This window comes from Rhinopithecus roxellana, chromosome 2 (assembly GCF_007565055.1).
Source record: "Rhinopithecus roxellana isolate Shanxi Qingling chromosome 2, ASM756505v1, whole genome shotgun sequence".
In the NCBI taxonomy this organism is placed as follows: domain Eukaryota; kingdom Metazoa; phylum Chordata; class Mammalia; order Primates; family Cercopithecidae; genus Rhinopithecus; species Rhinopithecus roxellana.
In genome coordinates, this window is record NC_044550.1 from 18,538,358 (window position 1) to 18,558,146 (window position 19,789).

A 19,789-nucleotide genomic window follows, 5' to 3' on the forward strand; every position below is an offset into this window, starting at 1 on the left:
GTAAGGATGTCTTTCTGGTTTCTATATTGTGTTCCATCAGTATATGTGTCTGTTTTTATGCAAATACCATATTGTTTTCGTAGCTCTGTAGCATAATTTGAAGTCAGGAAATTTGAATCCTCCAGTTTTATTATTTTTGCTCATGATAGCTGTTGCTATTCTGGATCTTTTTTGTTCCATATAAGTTTTAGGATTGTTTTTTCTATTTCTGTAAAGAATGTAATTGATATTTTGATAGAGAATGCATTAATTTGTAGATTGCTTTGGATAGTATGAACATTTTAACAATATTGATTATTCCAATCCATAAACATGAAATATATTTCCATTTTTGTATCCTCTTTATTTCATCAGTGTTTTATAGTTTTCATTGTAGCGATCTTTCACCTCATGATTAAGGTAATTCCTATTTTATTTTATTTGTAGCTATTGTAAATGGAATTATTTTCTTGACTTCTTTTTCAGCTTGTTTGCTGTTGGCATATAGAAATATAACTGATTTTTATCTTTTGATTTTGTATCATGCAACTTCACTGAATTCATTTACCAGTTCTAATCATTTTTTTTTTTTTGGTGTAGTCTTTAGTTTTCTCCAAATATAAGATCATATTATCTATCAATAAGGATAATTCAACTTCTTCCTTTCCAGTTTGCACGCCCTTGATTTCTTTCTCTTATCTAATAGTTCTACCTAGGACTTCTAGTACTATGTTGAATAACAGTAGTGAAAGTGGGTATCCTTGCCATGTTCCAGATCTTAGCAAAAAGGCTTTCAGTTTTTCCCTATTCAGTATAAGCTATTAATAGCTGTGGGTCTGTCATATATGGCTATTATTATGTTGCTTCTATCTCTAGTTTGTTAAGGGACTTTTACCATGAAGGGATATAGAATTTTATCAAAGACTTTTTCAGCATGAACTGAAATGATCATGTGGTTTTTGTCCTTCATTCTGTTGATATTATGCATCATGTTAATTGATTTGCATATGCTGAACCATCCTTGCATCCCTGGGATAAATCCCACTTGATCATAATGAATGATCTTTCTAATGTATTGTTTGCTAGTATTCTGTGGGGGAGTTTTGCATCAATGATTATCATGGATATTGGCCTGTAGTTTTCTTTCTTTGATTTGTCTTTTTCTGGTTTGGGTATCAGGGTAATACTGGACTCATAGACTGAGTTTGGAAGTATTCCTTCCTCCTCTATTTTTCAGAACAGTTTGAGTACAATTGGCACTAATTTTTTTTGAAAAGTTTGGTGGAATTCAGCAGTAAAGTCCTCTGGCCCCAGGCATTTCTTCTGGCCCCGGGCATTTCTTTGCTGGGAGACTTTTTATTATAGCTTCCATCTCATTACTTGTTATAGGTCTGTTCAGGTTTTGGATTTTTTCATGGTTTAATCTTGGTAGGTTGCATGTGTTTAGCAATTTATCAGTTTCTCCTAGATTTTCCAATTTACTGGCATAGAGTTGTTCATAGAAGCCTCTAATGATCCTTTGAATTTCTGTGGTTTCAGTTGTGATGTATCCTTTCTCATTTCAGATTTTATTATTTGGGTCTTCTCTTTTTTGTCTTACTCTAGCTAAAGGTTTGTAAATCTTATCTTTTTTAAAAAAACAAACTTTTCATTTCACTGATCTTTTGTACTATTTCATTTGTTTCTATTTCATTTATTTTTACTCTGATCTTTATTATTTTTTTCTTCTACTAACTTTGGGATTGGTTTGTTCTTGCTTTTCTAGTTTTTGAATAAGCATCATTATATTCTTTGATTTTTTTAACTTTTTTTTTTTTGAGACGGAGTCTGGTTCTGTCGCCCAGGCGGGAGTGCAGTGGCCGGATCTCAGCTCACTGCAAGCTCCACCTCCCAGGTTTAGGCCATTCTCCTGCCTCAGCCTCCCGAGTAGCTGGGACTACAGGCGCCCGCCACCTCGCTCGGCTAGATTTTTGTATTTTTTAGTAGAGACGGGGTTTCACCAGGTTAGCCAGGATGGTCTCGATATCCTGACCTCGTGATCCGCCCGTCTCGGCCTCCCAAAGTGCTGGGATTACAGGCTTGAGCCACCGCACCCGGCGATTTTTTTAACTTTTTTGATTGATGTAGATGATTATAGCTGTAAACTTCCCTTTTAATACTGCTTTGGCTATATTCCACAGGTTTTGGTATACTGTGTTTCCATTATCCATCCCATTACTGTTTCAAGAAATTTTTCAGTTTCCTTCTTCATTTCCTTATTGACCCCCTGGATTAGTCTGTTCTCACATTGCTACAAATACCAAGACTGGATAATTTATAAAGAAAAGAAGTTAAATTGATTCACAATTCTGTATGGCTAGAAAGGCCTCAGGAAACATACAATCTTGGCAGAGGGAACCTCTTCACAGGGCAGCAGGAGAGAGAATGCTTTGAAAACAGAGAGAAACACATGACAAGAAACGTAGATGGCCTCTAGGAGCTGACAGCAGCACTCAGTCACAGTAATCAAGAAAATAGATACCTCAGTCCTAAAATTAATTGTGAGAAACTAAATTCTGCCAACAACCTGAATCAGCTTAGGAAAGAATTCTTCCCCAGAGCCACAAGAAAAGAAATTGAGAGTTCATTCCCTCTAACCATATAATTTTCTTTTCTTTATTGATTGATTGATTGATTGATTGATTTATTATACTTTAAGTTCTAGGGTACATATGCACAACATGCAGGTTTGTTACATATGTATACCTGTGCCATGTTGGTGTGCTGCACCCATCAACTTGTCAGCACCCATCAACCAACAGACACATGAAAAAATGCTCATCATCACTGGCCATCAGAGAAATGCAAATCAAAACCACAATGAGATACCATCTCACACCAGTTAGAATGGCAATCATTCAAAAGTCAGGAAACAACAAGTGCTGGAGAGGATGTGGAGAAATAGGAACACATTTACACTGTTGGTGGGATTGTAAACTAGTTCAACCATTATGGAAAACAGTATGGCAATCACTCAAGGATCTAGAACTACAAGTACCATATGACCCAGCCATCCCATTACTGGGTATATAGCCAAAGGATTATAAATCATGCTGTTATAAAGACACATGCAACCAAAGGATTATAAATCATGCTGTTATAAAGACACATGCACACGTATGTTCATTGCGGCACTATTCGCGATAGCAAGGACTTGGAATCAACCCAAATGTCCATCTGTGACAGACTGGATTAAGAAAATGTGGCACATATACACCATGGAATACTATGCAGCCATAAAAAAGGATGAGTTTGTGTCCTTTGTAGGGACATGGATGCAGCTGGAAACCATCATTCTCAGCAAACTATCGCAAGAACAGAAAACCAAACACCGCATGTTCTCACTTATAGGTGGGAACTGAACAATGAGATCACTTGGACTCGGGAAGGGGAACATCACACACCAGGGCCTATTATAGGGAGGGGGGAGGGGGGAGGGATTGCATTGGGAGTTATACTTGATGTAAATGACGAGTATAATTTTATTTTCAAAAAACATTTCTAGGAATATCATAAAGAAATTCATATTTGCATCACACTTTCACCAAAATGCATTGGTTTGAGAAATAAAATTGTAGCACATGATTAAAAGAACGATCATAGGGAAACATTCAAACTGCATGACTAACCTAAAAATATAATTAATTCATTCAATAGCTCATTTGACACACATTTACTAAATGGAAATTTTTATACTTACAATTTTAGGAGACAGAATAAATTACAGTATGTATGTCAAAAACGTTAATTAGAAAAGATAAAGAATTCCTTCCTTAATTCTATAGTTGTAGGCAAACAATTACAAGCCTGAAGGGGGGAAAGATGTCTTACTACTAGAGGGTTACAATGTAAGATAGGCATTTGGAGGAGGAAAATATAATTTTTGCTTTGGTTGAGAAGAAGAGTATGAAGGGAAACTGTAAGATGTATTACTTGAAGAAGAAGTGTTGTACATTATGCTAACGATTGGAGATAATAGCGTTGGGCAAAAAGACAGTTCAGTTTTTATGGTATATTTCAAAATTTTGGCATTCGCTCTCCTCAACTCAATGTATATTAGGAATAATGAAAACTAATTGCACAATTTAGGCACACTGGAAATAATAAGAGAGAGACAGTAATATTAAGAGAAGCAGTAGTAGTAATTAGAGTTATTTAATTAGAGAGTTAGATTGAAGTCAGATCCTATGCTAATAAGATGCCTTTTCCTCGGCGGGGAGGGGAAAGGAAATGGAGAACCTCCAAGTGTTTTTGAACACAGAATGGACTGATCTTCAAAAATATTAATATAGCAGAAAAAGTGGGGGGACTGAAGTATGGCTAAAGCCAGGAAGACCAGTTAGAACATTACAATGCAATAGTCAAGCTGTTTGTTAGTGAAGATTTAAACTAAAGAATGTATAGGACAGAGATATGTGAGAACTATTGCCAAGGTTGTATTAACAACACTTGGCAATTAGTAAAATATAAGGTACAAGAGAGGCAGAAAGCAAGTCTGTTGCAAGATAACAAGCCTAAATGTAGAGCATCTTTCGGTATTATTTTCCTTCTTCGAACAAAACATGTAAAACAAGAAGAGAAATATAGATCAGTTATATAAATCTCTAATTCACATGACTTCACTACCATAATTTCAAATGCATTTTGAAACTAGGGTCCTTAAAAGTAAAAAGATATGAAAGCTTCAACATCCATCATCAGTTTATATTATAAAATAAGAGTATCTAATATCTATTTCTGATTACTACAACCTGTAGCTCATTATTCAACTCTGGACCACATTCCAGAATGTGTCCAAATTCTTGTGAGTATCTCATTCAGTGAGTAGGCAATGTTTTACCGGGGGAAAATAAAACTTACTAATTTGAGTAAGTCAGATCATGTTTTCCTTCAGGCTAGTAAACAGCTGCAGACAATTCTGCTTCCCATCAAAATCTTCATGTATAACCTCTGCAATACTAATGGTATTCTGGTAAATTTTCAAAACCATAACCCTAAAAATGTGACAAACTACATTTTGTTAAAGGAATATGGCTCTACTGCCCACCCTGCATTCACTTGCGAATTTAACACAATGTGGAAACTCTACTACAAGTATCAAAACTCTGCTGAATATCTGTCCATGAGCTACATTTGCTGATACTTTTATAGGTTAAGCAAAAGTATATGCTCTGAATAATTCTAACGCAAAAGAGAAACACTTTCCACACAGCACCTAGACTTAAAAGAAAAACAATTTCCTCATGCCTGATTTGATAGCAGTGATAAAGGTATATTTGTTTTTTAAATATTCTCTGGAAAGCATTTCAAAGAGGAGTTGAGATCTAAATTTCTCCACTTCTTAGTCTCTTGAATCTGGCGTTAGGGTAGTATTAGGAAGATAAACAGGCACTAAATGTGAGATGACCTCAAACAAATCTAAATGCTATACTTTTTTCTTGGAACCTAATCACTACAGGAGTTTAATTTTATAATTCTATGTTTTCAAAAAATAATTGTGATCATTTAACTTGAACTGAAGAGAAATGTTGGCAAGACTGAACTCTGGCACAGATAACATAAAAGCCACTGGAAAGACAGCAGCTGTCTCAAAATTAATTCCTTATATTAAAGCCTGAATGGATTCTAAAGAAAATGTTGAATATTTTTCTCCTTTAAACCAGGTTAGCCAACTAGCCACACAAATAACATTACTCTATAAAATACAAAACTGCTAACACCTCATAACACAAACTTATGTTCTGCTTTTGTAATATAAATTCTCAAAAGAGTTTTACGGCCATTAATACTAAGAAAGAATGCTTGATTTTCTAGTGAGATCTGGAGCTTCAAGACAGGCTTAAGTTGTAGTAGCAAATTACTACTATGACATTTTAGTACAATACATGTTTCAAACATTAGCAAAGATTTTGAAAGAGGTTGAGCCAGGGCCTTCTTTCTCCCAACTGGTGCAGGAACACTTATCTCAGCTTTCAAAAGAGTTTAAACATTACTTCCCAACCACAAAGGACCCCTGAACTGGGAAGGAATAGATCCGCAACCCATTTGTGAATAAGCCAGGTGAATTGACTTCATCTGTGCTAGAAGAGGATCAACTAGACAATATCAAATCTCCATACATTCTAGATTAAAATCAAGACAGAATATCCTGAGACTGGCACAAAAGCACTGAAAAGCCTGCTTCCATTTCCAACATCCTATCTTTGTGAAGCAGGGTTTTCTGCAGTGACAGCAAACCAAAACGAGATTACAGAGCAGACTGAACATGAACAACAGACTTTGGGTGTCACTGTCTCCCATCATCCCCAGAGAGAACCTTCTAGTTGCAGGAAAGCAAGCTCAGGGCTCCCACTGACTCTACATTATGGTGAGTTGTATAATTACCTCATTATATATTATAATATAATAAAAATAGTAATAAAGTACACAATAAATGTAATGCACTTGTATCATCCTGAAATCATCCCTCCACCCTCCAACCATGGAAAACCTGTCTTTCACAAAACCGGTCCCTGGTGCCAAAAAGGTTGTGGACTGCTGGTATATACATGATATCTGCATTTTTCATTCCAGAGGCCACCAAAAACCCAATCATTTAAAAGAGCAATAATAGCACTTGTATTCAATTTATTTGTCTTGCTTCTATCAAATTACTACCAATTATTAAGATAAATGTTTTTCTTTCCTTGAAAAATATTTTTCATCTAGAATATTGTGGTAATGGAAAACTATTAACCAATCAGAGTAACAATATTTTTCAAAACTAGGATGGATAATAATAATTCTATAAACACTCATGGCAAGATGAGTGTTTTTTTTGGTTTTTATTGGTTTAATACAATGTGACTTATACATTAAAAAAGTTTTTTGATAATTTTAAGGTCACTTCAGAAAAATCTGTGAAGAAGTTAATAGTATATTTGTAATAAAAGTTTAGACCACATACTTTCCTTGCCAAAAGAGTAAATTTATTGAGTCTTTGCAATAATTGCATTTAAACTGTATCATTAAATTCTATCCAAGCTATGATTAGTATTTCTCCCTAGTCTTCAATGTGACCTTTATTTAACACAGTTCACTGTGTGCCTAGGAATACAAGTATCCTATTTGAAGTTACCAGGTGTTCCTTTCAGGAAAATAATCCTTTTTTTATTTTTATTTTTTTGAGATGGAATCTCACTCTGTTGCCCAGGCTGGAGTGCAGTGGTGCATCTCGGCTCACCACAACCTCCGCCCCCCTGGTTCAAGCAATTCTCCTGCCTCAGCATGCCAGGTAGCTGGGACTACAGGCATGCACCACCATGCCCAGTGCGGTGGCTCATGCCTGGAATCCCAGCACTTTGGGAGGCTGAAGTGGGTGGATCACAAGGTCAGGGGTTTGAGACCAGCCTGGCCAAAACAGTGAAGCTCCTCTCTACTAAAAATACAGGAAAATAATCTTAATCTCAGCTACTGAAATGCTTAGTACTAAGAAGGTTTCAAATTTTTATATATCCCCTTTTGAAGAATTTTTTTGAAATATTTCAGAGAATGCCTACCTCACAAAAGATGAACACTGGACTATGTTAACATTGAATTCCTATGTAATCTGTAAATTAAATTTTCTCAAATGAAAATTTGCACCTACTTTTATCATTAAGTAACAAAAGAAACCAAAACCCTGCAGTTTAAACAAAATGCCTTTTTGTTTGCCAAGTTCTGCTTTTCATTTAATTGTTCTGATACTCTACAGTACCTCACAGGTTTCCTTTCTCGAAGCAAGTCTTCCAGACTACGTTCACAATGTTCAGCCACGACCACTAGTCGTTCTGAGTAAAACAAAGCAAACCCATGTTATATTTTATCAATCAGACATGTTAAAAACAAAATAATATTCTCTACTGATGATATTAGCATATAACACCCATAACAATATTTTAAAAGAGCTTTTCAAACTCTATATTAACTACATTATTACCAAGTATATAGGATAATAAACATCTAATAAAACAATAACTATTTTTTTATCTTGTATTTTTCTTCTGCTAGAGTTTTTCTTATGTCCATCAGGAAAAACAGGCGGAAAGACTGTCCTTGGGGAAAAAATAACTCACCCTTCTTCTGACACAGATTGGAAGAAAGAAGTAAAAGATTAGATTAATATATAAAGAATGTTGAAAGAAGGGGAAAGTAAGGAGCTAGGTACAGATTGCCTGACACTCTGGTTTTAAACACAGATCTTTGAAATTGCATTCAGAAACTTGAAAAAAAGTAGAAATGATCCGAATCATAACTACAGAGAAAGAAAATCAACCTAGAATTATTGTTAACACTTGAACAACGCAGGGGTTTCTTAAAGGTGCCAACTCCCTACACAGTCAAAAATCACCTATAACTTTTGACTCTCCCAAAACTTAACTATTAATTGCCTACTCTTGACTGGAAGCCTTATTGACAACACATAAACAGAATAGTATCTACATTTATTTTATGTATCCATGACACATCTTTTTATTTTTTTTCTATATTTCTAGGCTACATGGTTCATCAATGAGTTTTTTCAAATTGTCAAAAATGTCCAAAGAATTTTCCAATATAAATTCATTGGAAAAAAAATCTGCATATTTAGGTGGATGTGTGCATCCAAACCCATGTTGTTCAAGGGTCAACTGTAGTTTGTAACATCATAGGGTCTGCTGAGATTAAATAATATAAAACAGTGGTAGACATGATCAACATTATGATGTCATTTTTATTTTCCCACAGATCAACTGATCAAGATGGCACAGTTCTAAGGGCCAGTCCATACTTTTTTTTTGCCTCATCCATTAACCCAAGTCAGCAACATGATGTTTGACAATGAATCTTAAGAGGAACAAAAGAAAAGTACAACTGGGTTTCCAAGCTTTTGGGGATTTGACAAGGTTATTTGAGGATTTTGGTTCAAAAGAAGTTGGAGTGTTGTCAGTATCTATGCAAAATGGATTCTAAGTAAAATAAGGAAGAAGTTGAACACAAAACACAATGACAGACTGAGACTAGATAAAGTAAAGGTGCAAAGAAACTAGGAATAATGATAACTGTAAAATGAAAGTTTGGTGAAAGTGAAAAAGTAGCCAAGGTAGAAAAAAGAGACAGAAGAAGATGGGAAAGAGGGAGTTCAGAGTAGGAAATCTAGTATATAAAATAGTTCAGTAATGACTGGATTAAGGCATGGTCTTGAATAGGGGAAGGAGAGATGGACAATTGTGTTCAGGCAGGCATGTCAAGTGTCGGAGCAAATTATTATCTTGGATCATATCTAAGTTTACTCTGTCTAGCAAAATGGGATTATACAGAATGATCTGAAACACAAAAATTAAAAATGCTATCTATGAATATTATCATTTTTTGATAAAAGATTTCAATCGTAGAGGAATAGGAATAAAATGAAATAGCAAATGATGAAGCTAGAGAGGGAGGTGAACAGGAATATTTAACAGGAATTTAAAGAAAATTAACTTTAAAAGAACATTTAATGAGAAAAAAAGAAAAAGAAAAAGGAAAGGAAACCATGAAATAAAAGGTCAAGTTATTTACTTAATAAAGAAAAGAGTATGCAAAGGTAAGCTCCAAGCAATTTAGTACAATGGTAAAATTCCAGAAGAAAAAAGCTGTCAACCTTATCAGAAAACCAAAACAAGAAACTGCATTCCTTTGCTTTTCATCTTACCATGTTTTGTCCATTTTCCTTACATTTATCTGGCTCCCTCCCCTCAGTATCCTCTGTAAATCTTTACCTCTTCTACCCAAATTGAAATGCTACCAGTTTCTCCACCTTTGATTCAGGGTCTTTTTTCCTGTTTTCTCATCTATTCGCAAGGCTGAAAAACTCTGAGATTTTATTGCAAGCCCAAAACTCTCTTCTGAACTGCAGGCTTTTATAGCCTATATTACAGGTTTTTAATATAAAAGTCACCTGAAACTCAAGAGAACCAAAACTCAACTTATAATTTACTGTTAAAGTCTGTCCCCTTTAATACTATTTCAGTCAATGATATCACTATCCAGTCAACTGCTCTAGCTAGAAACTAAACAGTAATCTCCCCTTCTCAAATCCAAATAAACAGAGTACTGCTATTTTTATCTCTCAAATATTTCTAGAATCTATATAGTTTGCTCCATCTGCCACAATCTGGGCCCAGCCAGCATCATCTCATTAGAGAACTACAACAATCTTTTAACTGATCTTCTCACATTAATTCCTATTTCTTTCCAACATATTTTCGCACTAAAGCCCAAGTGATAAAATCATAAGAAGTCTGAATATGGAACTCCCTCTCTAGCTTCATCTATGTTATTTCATCTTAGTTTACCAACTTCCATCACACTGATCTTCCTTCTGGCTTCCTGCCTTAGGGCACTTACACATGGGTTCTTACTGCCTCAAATGATCTTTCCCACATAGTGGTTAAGAGTATAGACTACTGGCCGGGCGCGGTGGCTCAAGCCTGTAATCCCAGTACTTTGGGAGGCCGAGACGGGCGGATCACGAGGTCAGGAGATCGAGACCATCCTGGCTAACACGGTGAAACCCCGTCTCTACTAAAAAATACAAAAAAACTAGCCGGGCGAGGTGGCGGGCGCCTGTAGTCCCAGCTACTCCGGAGGCTGAGGCAGGAGAATAGCATGAACCCAGGAGGCGGAGCTTGCAGTGAGCTGAGATCCGGCCACTGCACTCCAGCCTGGGCGACAGAGCAAGACTCCGTCTCAAAAAAAAAAAAAAAAAAAAGAGTATAGACTATTTTATCTGGGATCAAATCCCAGTTTTACTACTAATTAACTATGTGACCGCAGGGAAATTTTCTAACCTCTCTATGCCAGTTTTTTTTCTGTAAGATGAAGAGAAGAATAGCCACCTACCTCACAGGGTTGTTGTGAGGTTGAAAAGAGTTAATATATAATAAAAGCCTAGAATAATGTCTGGCACATAACAAGCACTAGCTAATTGTTAGTTTTTATTATTATTCATTATTCAGGGATCAGTTAAATGTGACTTCCTCAAGGGAAACTTTTCTGGACCTCCCAACATCAATTTGCTCTCCTACAACATGCTCTATTCCACATTTTAATTTTCTTTCGTAGCACTTGTTTCAACTCTAATAATTTGTATGCATTTTTATTTTGGTCCAGCCAGCATCATCAATAACTCCAACTTATTCATGGTTTTACTTTCTGCAGTTTGCAAAAATTTTAAATGGAATATTCTAGAAATAAACAATTTCTAAGTTTTAAATTGCATGCCATTCTGAGTAGCATAATGAAATCTCTCACCAGCAATTAATATATGCCAAAAAGAAGACGTGGCTGGGTGTGCTGGTTCAAGCTTGTAATCCCAGCACTTTGGGAGGCCGAAGTGGGCGGGTCACGAGGTCAGGAAACCACCCTAGCTAACATGGTGAAATCTCATCTCTACTAAAAATACAAAAAAAAAAAAAAAAAAAAAAAAAAAAAAAAATTAGCCAGGCGTGGTGGCAGGCGCCTGTAGTCCCAGCTACAGGCTGAGGCAGGAGAATGGCATGAACCTGGGAGGCGGAGCTTGCAGTGAGCCAAGATCATGCCACTGCACTCCAGCCTGGGCAACACAGTGAGACTCTGTCTTAAAAACAACAACAACAAAAAGAAGACGTAAAGTGTTTCCTTCAAGTGAAAAGGTGAAAGTTCTCAACTTGATAAGGAAAGAAAAAAAAAATCAGTTGTTAAGATATATGGTAAGAAATTTTCTATTCGTGAAATTTAAGAAAAAAGAAAATCATGCTAGTTTTGTTGTCATGCCTCAAACTACAAAATTATTACCACAGTGCAAGACAGGTACCTATCTAAGATGGAAAAGGCATTAAATTTGTGGGTAGAAGACATACACAGAAACATGTTATGACTGATGAGAATCAGATTCTGCACAATCCTGTTTCAGACATCCAATTGGAGTGGCAGGAAACTTCTTGGAACATATCCCCTGAGGAAAAGGGGGAACTACTGTGATATCTTTTTTCCTATCAGATAATATATTTTGTGATGGCAGGAATGAGGTAGGTCTCATCACAGGTGCCTTGCAGTGCATCAGTAGTTGCACACAGGTGCATCACAGTAGTACATCACAGGTGCCTAGTGCACACAGGTGTACTGCATCACATGTGTGTAGAATGTCACCTACAACATACAGGCATGTAATATAAAGATAACTGTTAAATGAATTAGCTTTAGAAAAGGCATGATGTGGCCATTAGAAATGAAGAATCTCATATGACCACAGTCACTAAATAAACAGAGCTCTGTCCTGTGTAGAAAATTACATGCCCATATTATAAACTCAGTATAACTCAGTAGCACTGACTTTCATGTAAAACAAAAATAAAATAATTTATTAAAATGTGCATATTCCATTAATGAACCATTTTAAATTGGATATTCATAATGCTCCATATCTGTAAGAGATTCCAAATTATCTGGCACAACTAAAATTTTTCAGGCTTTTGGAAACCCCTTCAAAATATCATAAACAAGTGTTTGCCAAAGCTTCAAGATTCTATGGAACTATTAAGCGTAGTTTTAATACTACAGAGCCATAATCCTCGGCAGAACATCAAAGTTTCTCCCAGAGATAATGTAGTGTATACCAAACAATATTTCCAGTATGAACCATGTTTTTTAAAGAAATCTTTCGAGAGTCTTCATTCTAAAATCTCTGGACCACTGTTTAAAAATAACATGTTATAAAAACAATATAATTTCACTGAATAAAGCATTTGGGAAACATAATGTGCCAAATATAAATCATCAATGTAGTAGCATTATTTATAAAAAAAAAGTGATGCTAAGATGAACTTTAAAGAGTAGAATATATAATAATTGTGAAATAGTCTTTCTTCTAACAAAGATTTGAGGAACCCCAAGTATGATGTAGTGTCTCTAGCCCAAATTGTGTGTTTTAAGTTTGATAGGGTTTGGCTGTGTTCCCACCCAAATCTCATCTTGAATTCTCATGTGTTGTGGGAGGGACCTAGTGGGAGGTAACTGAATCACAGGGCCAGGTCTTTGCCTGTTCTTGTGATAATTAATAAGTCTCATGAGCTCTGATGGTTCTATAAGGGGGAGTTTCCTTGCACAAGCTCTCTTTTTTCAGCCTGCTGCTATCCATGTAAGACGTGAATTGCTCCTTCTTGCCTTCCACCACGACTGTGAGGCCTCACCAGCCACATGGAACTATAAATCCATTAAAGGTTTTTCTTGTATAAATTGCCCAGTCTCGGGTATGTCTTTATCAGCAGCACGAAAACAGGCTAATACAAAGTTAACACTAAGAAACCGAAGAGAACACACATTTAAGCAAGAATAAAGGAGTTGAATAAGGGGTAGGGAAAGTAAAATAAAGTTTTTAAAAGTAGCGTTTTTTTTTTTTTAAATTTAGAGAAAGAGGTGAATCATGAATCCCTTAAAATAATATAAATGGTTGTTAGAATATATTTACTGCATCACTTTTGTTATTCACAGTAAAAATCGAGACTAGCTCATCACCATTAAAATATGATATTTCAGTAAGTGTTTATACAGTTCAAAACCAACAAAGAAAAATACTATGCTTAAAGAATAGTATTGGTACCAGAACACTGCAATGGTCAGTTTTATGAGTCAACTTGGCTAGACTATAGGATCCAGTCATTCAATCAAATACTAATCTGAATGTTGCTGTGAAATTATTTTGCAAATGAATAAAGTCTATAATCAGTTTACTTGAAGGGAAATTATCCTAGATAATCTGGATAATCCTGATTCAATCAGTTTAATAGCCTTTAAGAGCAGAATTGAAAGCCAGGTACACTGGCTCACACCTATAATCCCAGCTACAGGAGAGGCTGAAACAGGAGTATCACTTCAAACCAGGAGTTCAAAACCAGCTTGGGCAATATAGTGAGACTCCTGTCTCTGAAAAATAAATAAATAAAAAATAAATAACTATGAGCAGAACTGAAGCTTCCCTGAAGAAGAATAAATTCCACTTGTGGATGACAGCTTCAGCCTCTGCCCAAGAGTTTAGCTTGTCCTTCTTGATGACCTTCCTCACGAATTTCAAACTTGCCTAGCAGCCCCCACAATCATGCACACCAATTCTCGGCAATATTTTTAATATACTTATATAACATATATTATATATATAATTTATATAATTATATAATTTGTTGTTTCTCTTATGAAACTAATACAAACACAGATTAAAATTTATATGCTAGAGATACAGAATACATTATCTTATAGTTCCATATTTTATTATTCTATATTCTAATTTCAAATAAAATAATTTTTATTCTTGATTTCACCAGCAATCCTTGAAAGATTTCTGGATAATCAATACCAAATTAAAAAGGATGCACTACCATTTATAATCTTCACTCTGCTTCTAAACACAGCTGAGATTTCAAGCTCAAAAGAAAAGAAAATTTGTTAACATAGTATTTTCAGCCTTTACTGGCTTCTTTTCTCCTAAAGATATTTTCTTCTATTAGAAAAAAAGTTCTGAAATTCTAATAAAGTGTCTACCATTCCTGAGATTAAAAACTTCATCCTGCTGAGTTAGCAAGAAAATATTATCATCTTTGATTAGTTTTGAATGATCTATAGAAAACAGTGAAACCTTGACTTCTGAGCTAACATAATATGTGAAAACATATTGTTACTAAAACAGACCACATGTAAGAGGTGTATGTGACTCCAAGTAAGAAGTTAATTGTTATTGACTTAATAACATGCAGGGTGGGAGGGGGCATGACTAACAATAGTAAGATATCTGCATAGCAAAAACGGAATAAAAGAGGAAAAGTAGAATCAAAATCAAAATTCTTTGAGAAGACACAAATCAAAGTTATGTGGTATTACACCATTGAAAAATAGGTGTTCACACTGAGAAATACTTTCACTAAGGAGATTGTTCAGCAGAAACTTTTCAAATTTTTCAAAGTAGATGCAACTGAACTGACTAGAATGTTTTAGAACAAACAGACTTTTGCATAAGCAGTTACTCTAACAGTAAATTATTCCTCATATACACAACTTTTCAGAATGTTAAACATTGCCAATAAAAACAAAATAATCAAATTCCCTAGCCTAATGACAATCGATATTTTCATTTCAGACAACTAGACTTAAAATATATAAACTTTACATATATTCATGACCTACGTTACCCTAGCAGAGAGGGCTGCTGAGATACATGAGGAGCAGGGCAAGTCAGGGAAGCAGAGTAAACAGCAATATGATGGACAGGGCTAAGGGAACTAACCATACCGTTGAACTGGCCTCAGAGAACAACAATCAGTAAAACAATTACAGTTTCTAAGGGGATCAGTTCCTACCTGACTTTGATAATCAAAAAGAAGGTTCATGGGCAAAATTAGCAAGAATGCTCCCCAAAGAGAATCATGCTATGACACAGTTCCTAATTCAGTGTTTATAGAGGCCAAGTTAGGTAGAGGAAGGAAAAGAAGGAGCTTTAGGACTATTTTGTCAATTGGGAAAAGGCTTAGGAAAAATTGGTCAGAGGAAAAACCCCAAATACATAAAGTGAAACTCCAAAGGAGCTTCCAGATACAGTGGGAATAAACAAAAGGCTCTTGGTGGCAAGAGTTTGGAAAGACAGGCCTCTGCCAAATTTACAGATGTTCACCACCCATGGTTAATACTGAGCATCTACTGTACTGACAACCAAAGAATGGTTTTGGAAATAGGCCAACTCTACAACTGGCAATTTTTTAGAATCTATAGCTGAATTAAGGGTAATATGGTATTGAAGTATACAGGGATTGAAAATATCTATTACATTGCTTGGTGATGTAAAAAGCCCCAAATGATCCCCATAATTTTTCAACATCTACTTAATGTCATTGAAGCCAGGTAACAAATAAAAATCTTTGGCAAAAAATTCTTTTTTGAACAAAAATTAACTCACCAAAAGTTATTTTCTGGGCTTTCAGCAAATGGCTGGAGCTATCTGTAGTCTACTATAGATACAGTTACCACTAGCTTTCACAGTTCTCTTTAAGCAAATTAGAAAAAGCACCCCTCCCCCTAGAATAAATCAGAGAATCAGACTTCAGCTCCCACTTACTCCATTATCCAGAAGCTTTTATGCAGTGTGGCAAAACCCCACACAGTGGCCCTGACTGTGGGTCTCCTGACTGGTAAATATATGACATGGTGCAACACTAGGTGCAGGTTAAATCAATTTTGAAAAGACTAGGACCTGACATTAGAACTTCTCAAGTTAGCCTTAAGTAAAGAAGATGATCTCTCCATACCCCTTGATACTCTACACCAGTGCTTTTAAGACCCCTCTCCCCTCTCTTTTTTTTTTTTTACATTAGGAATCCTTTTTGCAAATCTGTGAAAAACTATGAATTTTCATTATTCAGCAAACACATGTGTACATATGTATACACACATATACAATTTTCTAGTAATTTGAGGGGTTCACAGACTTCCTAAAGCCTACTGAAGCTACAATTTTAAACTTAAAATTTCATTTCCTTACATGTTTACTGTAAACTAAAAGTAATCTTCAAAGCCCTTCAACTGACTAAAGGGACCATCTCTTGGCCAAGGGGACCCCAGAATAACTTTGAAAACTGAGTTCTCAGCCATGATAGGACTTAGGGTCAGACTATCTCATTATACCACCTTCTTAACCATGATTAGGCTTTCTTCCCTAGGGACTTAGCGAAAACCAGCCCTTTCAAAAGATTTCACAACTGATATCAACCAACTGTCTGACACTACCCCTTCTTTTTTGCCTGATAAGCAACCATTTGCCTGATAACCAATCATGGAGTGGTTCTGGCCAGTCTACCAAGAATGAGCAGTAAGGGTTTTCGTGTCCTCTGCTCCACCTTTGACGTCAGAGGGTCAAAAACTCCACCCTCGGATCATGACCGTCAGATCATGCCAACGTTGCCATTTTTTATATGTGGGACCCATGAAGCGGCTTGAAGGGGAATGAAGTTTAAATGCACATACACATGGTCCTCCTTTCATAAATATTCATGACTCCTCCCATAGCTTACTGAATGCGTATATTTGGCCACTCTGCTCAGTATAAATTTCTGTTACCTTTGACCCTCCCTCATAGCATAATCCATGAGAGAAAATTGCAAAGAACAAAATCAAGGATATGTGAATCAAAAAACCTCAAAGCAACTCAGCTTGGCTGGAATGAAGGGTTAAATTAATGGAAACAACAAGCAATACATCGAAAGAGGACAGCACAGACTGGATCAAGGACTAGATGAAGGATTTTTGCATGCAATAGCCTAGTAAAGAGTTTGAATTTTACCTGGTAGATTTGCAAAGAAATGGGCAAGTGTATGAGAGAGAGGCAGGGTGGGGGAAAAGGAGGAGAGAAAGAAGGACATGTGTGCACAGGAACTGATGATAGCTTTATATATTTAGTGGATACAGTATTTATAATTTTGGGTAACAAAGTAGAGAACATAAATAGGAAAAAAAAGAAAATAACTTACCATGCTTTCCCCTAGAAATATCGACATACTGGCACAGTCTGGGATGGGTGATGGTTTTAAGGATTTGAAAGCGCCCTAAAATTTTGATGGAATTTGGTGTAAGAGGAAGCCCATTGCTTCCACAAACATCATGTGGCAGAGCCGAGGCAAAGAAGGTAAAGGCTCCCATTTCAGCGTCCTCCAGGGGAAACATTTTTGGAATTCTAGGTCTTCTAAGATAATCTGGAAAATATTAAGCCAGACACCAAATATTAAGCCAGACAGACCAAACCTTAAACACAATTAACATACAACTTGGAGGAAAATGCCAATCTGAACACTTCACAGTAAAAATATCACAGTAAGAAAATTCTAAAATATCAGAGGACAAAACACCTCAGCATAAATTTATATTGCAGCTCTGAATCAAACTCAAAGATTTTCAATGGCATAAAAAAGAAAAGATGATTCCATTCTCAACGACATCTGGCAGTTTAATGAGTAGAGGAAGTTTGTTACTGCATCTTCATATTATTAATAAGGCTCTTCTTTTCTTTTTTAGACAGAGTCTTGCACTGTCACCCAGGCTGGAGTGCAGTGGCACGATCTCCGCTCACTGCAACCTCCGCCTCCCGGGTTCAAGCAATTCTGCCTCAGCCTCCCGAGTAGAGGCACCCATGACCAAGCCCAATTAACTTTTTGTATTTTTAGTAGAGATGGGGTTTCACTATGTTGGCCAGGCTGGACTTGAACCCCTGACCTCCTGATCCACCCACCTCGGTCTCCCAAAGTGCTGGGATTACAGGCGTGAGCCACCACACTCAGCCAATAAGGCTCCTCTCTTTACCTAAAGATTGAATAACCCACATACCATCAAGAACCTTCCTTCTCATACAGTGAGGTAAGTCAGGAAAGAGGGAATATAGATACCAACTGGTAATTAATCAGGGACCTTATTAATAGTAGTAAACCTTAAACTAGATTAAAAGACAGCTCTATATTAAATAAGCAATTTTCATTTTTATGCTAGATGTTTTACATAATGTATGATCTGATTTAATCCTTTTAATAATCCTGATAGAGCTACTGGCTCAAGTTTAGAGATAGTTGTTCTACGTGTATAGCATGAGGCATCCTATTTGTACTTACTCCAAAATAAACGGTGCCCCCAAAGTTGTGTAAGGTAGTAGCCTGGAGATTAGGAAACTTGCTCCATATCAATCTGAATCACATTAAGGCAACCATAACAAAACAAAACAAAACAAAGCAAAACAGAAAAGGTCTTCTGACACGGGTAAAAAATATTTTACTCATGGACCTCACTAAAAAGACATTCTACTGGTAAAGCCCTGCATTTTTCCCTTCTCAGCTTTTTGATAAATATGCTGGAATTCCAATTCAATAAAACCACTTTTTTCTGACCAGAAACCTTACTGAAATCATTAAAAATATTTTTAAAAGTATAAACCCTTACCAAGGAAGAAAAAGGAAATAGGCCATGAAGTAATGAAAGATTTCTAGAAACTTGTACAAAACAAAATATATATGGAAGAGTATTGTCACAAGAAGCAGAAAGAAATAAGCTACAACCTACAATAGTCAAGAGGTTTGGTTTTTCTTTGTTTTATGGGGTTTTTTATTGAGATGGAGTCTCGCTCTGTCGCCCAGGCTGGAGTACAGTGGCGCGATCTCGGCTCACTGCAAGCTTCGCCTCAGTGAGCCATTCTCCTGCCTCAGCCTCCCGAGTAGCTGGGACTGCGCCACCACCACGCCAGGCTAATTTTTTTGTATTTTTAGCAGAGACGGGTTTTCACCGTGTTAGCCAGGATGATCTCAATCTCCTGACCTTGTGATCCTCCTGCCTCGGCCTCCCACACAGCTGGGATTACAGGCGTGAGCCACCGCGCCCGGTCTATTAATCACGAGGTTTGTTTGGCCCTTTCAGATTCAGAGGTTTCAGACTTAGAGAAGGCGGGAACAATGGTAAACAGCAGTCAAAGAGGGTTTGAAATCAGAAGGGTGAAGTGTTGAATAATTAGAAGCGTCAATTCTGCCACCAGTCCTACAACATAGGCAGTTATTTACACTCTGAAAATAAAAGGTTCTTTCCTAAAGAAGCTGAACAAACTGAGAACTACAGTAGTTGCTATGGACACTAGCAAGAAGAGCAAACTCCTCACAATTCTGGAATTTGTAGGACCCCAGCTAAGATTTGGCTGTGCACCCAGCCATCCTAAACCAAAAGGTTATCAGTCAATAAGTCTGTC

At 36.4% G+C, this 19,789-nt stretch overlaps 1 protein-coding gene across 1 annotated transcript in view; it reads right to left on the reverse strand.

Annotated features, from left to right (window-relative positions):
• Positions 1-19,789, reverse strand: part of TBCK (TBC1 domain containing kinase) — a 258,415-nt gene that overhangs the window by 233,169 nt on the left and 5,457 nt on the right. The window contains exons 2-3 of the mRNA XM_030915419.1: positions 17,544-17,765; positions 7,754-7,826 (exon numbers count right to left, since the gene is read on the reverse strand). Coding sequence (XP_030771279.1) covers positions 7,754-7,826; positions 17,544-17,736 — 266 coding nt within the window. The 5' untranslated portion in view covers positions 17,737-17,765. The remainder of the gene's footprint in view (positions 1-7,753; positions 7,827-17,543; positions 17,766-19,789) is intronic.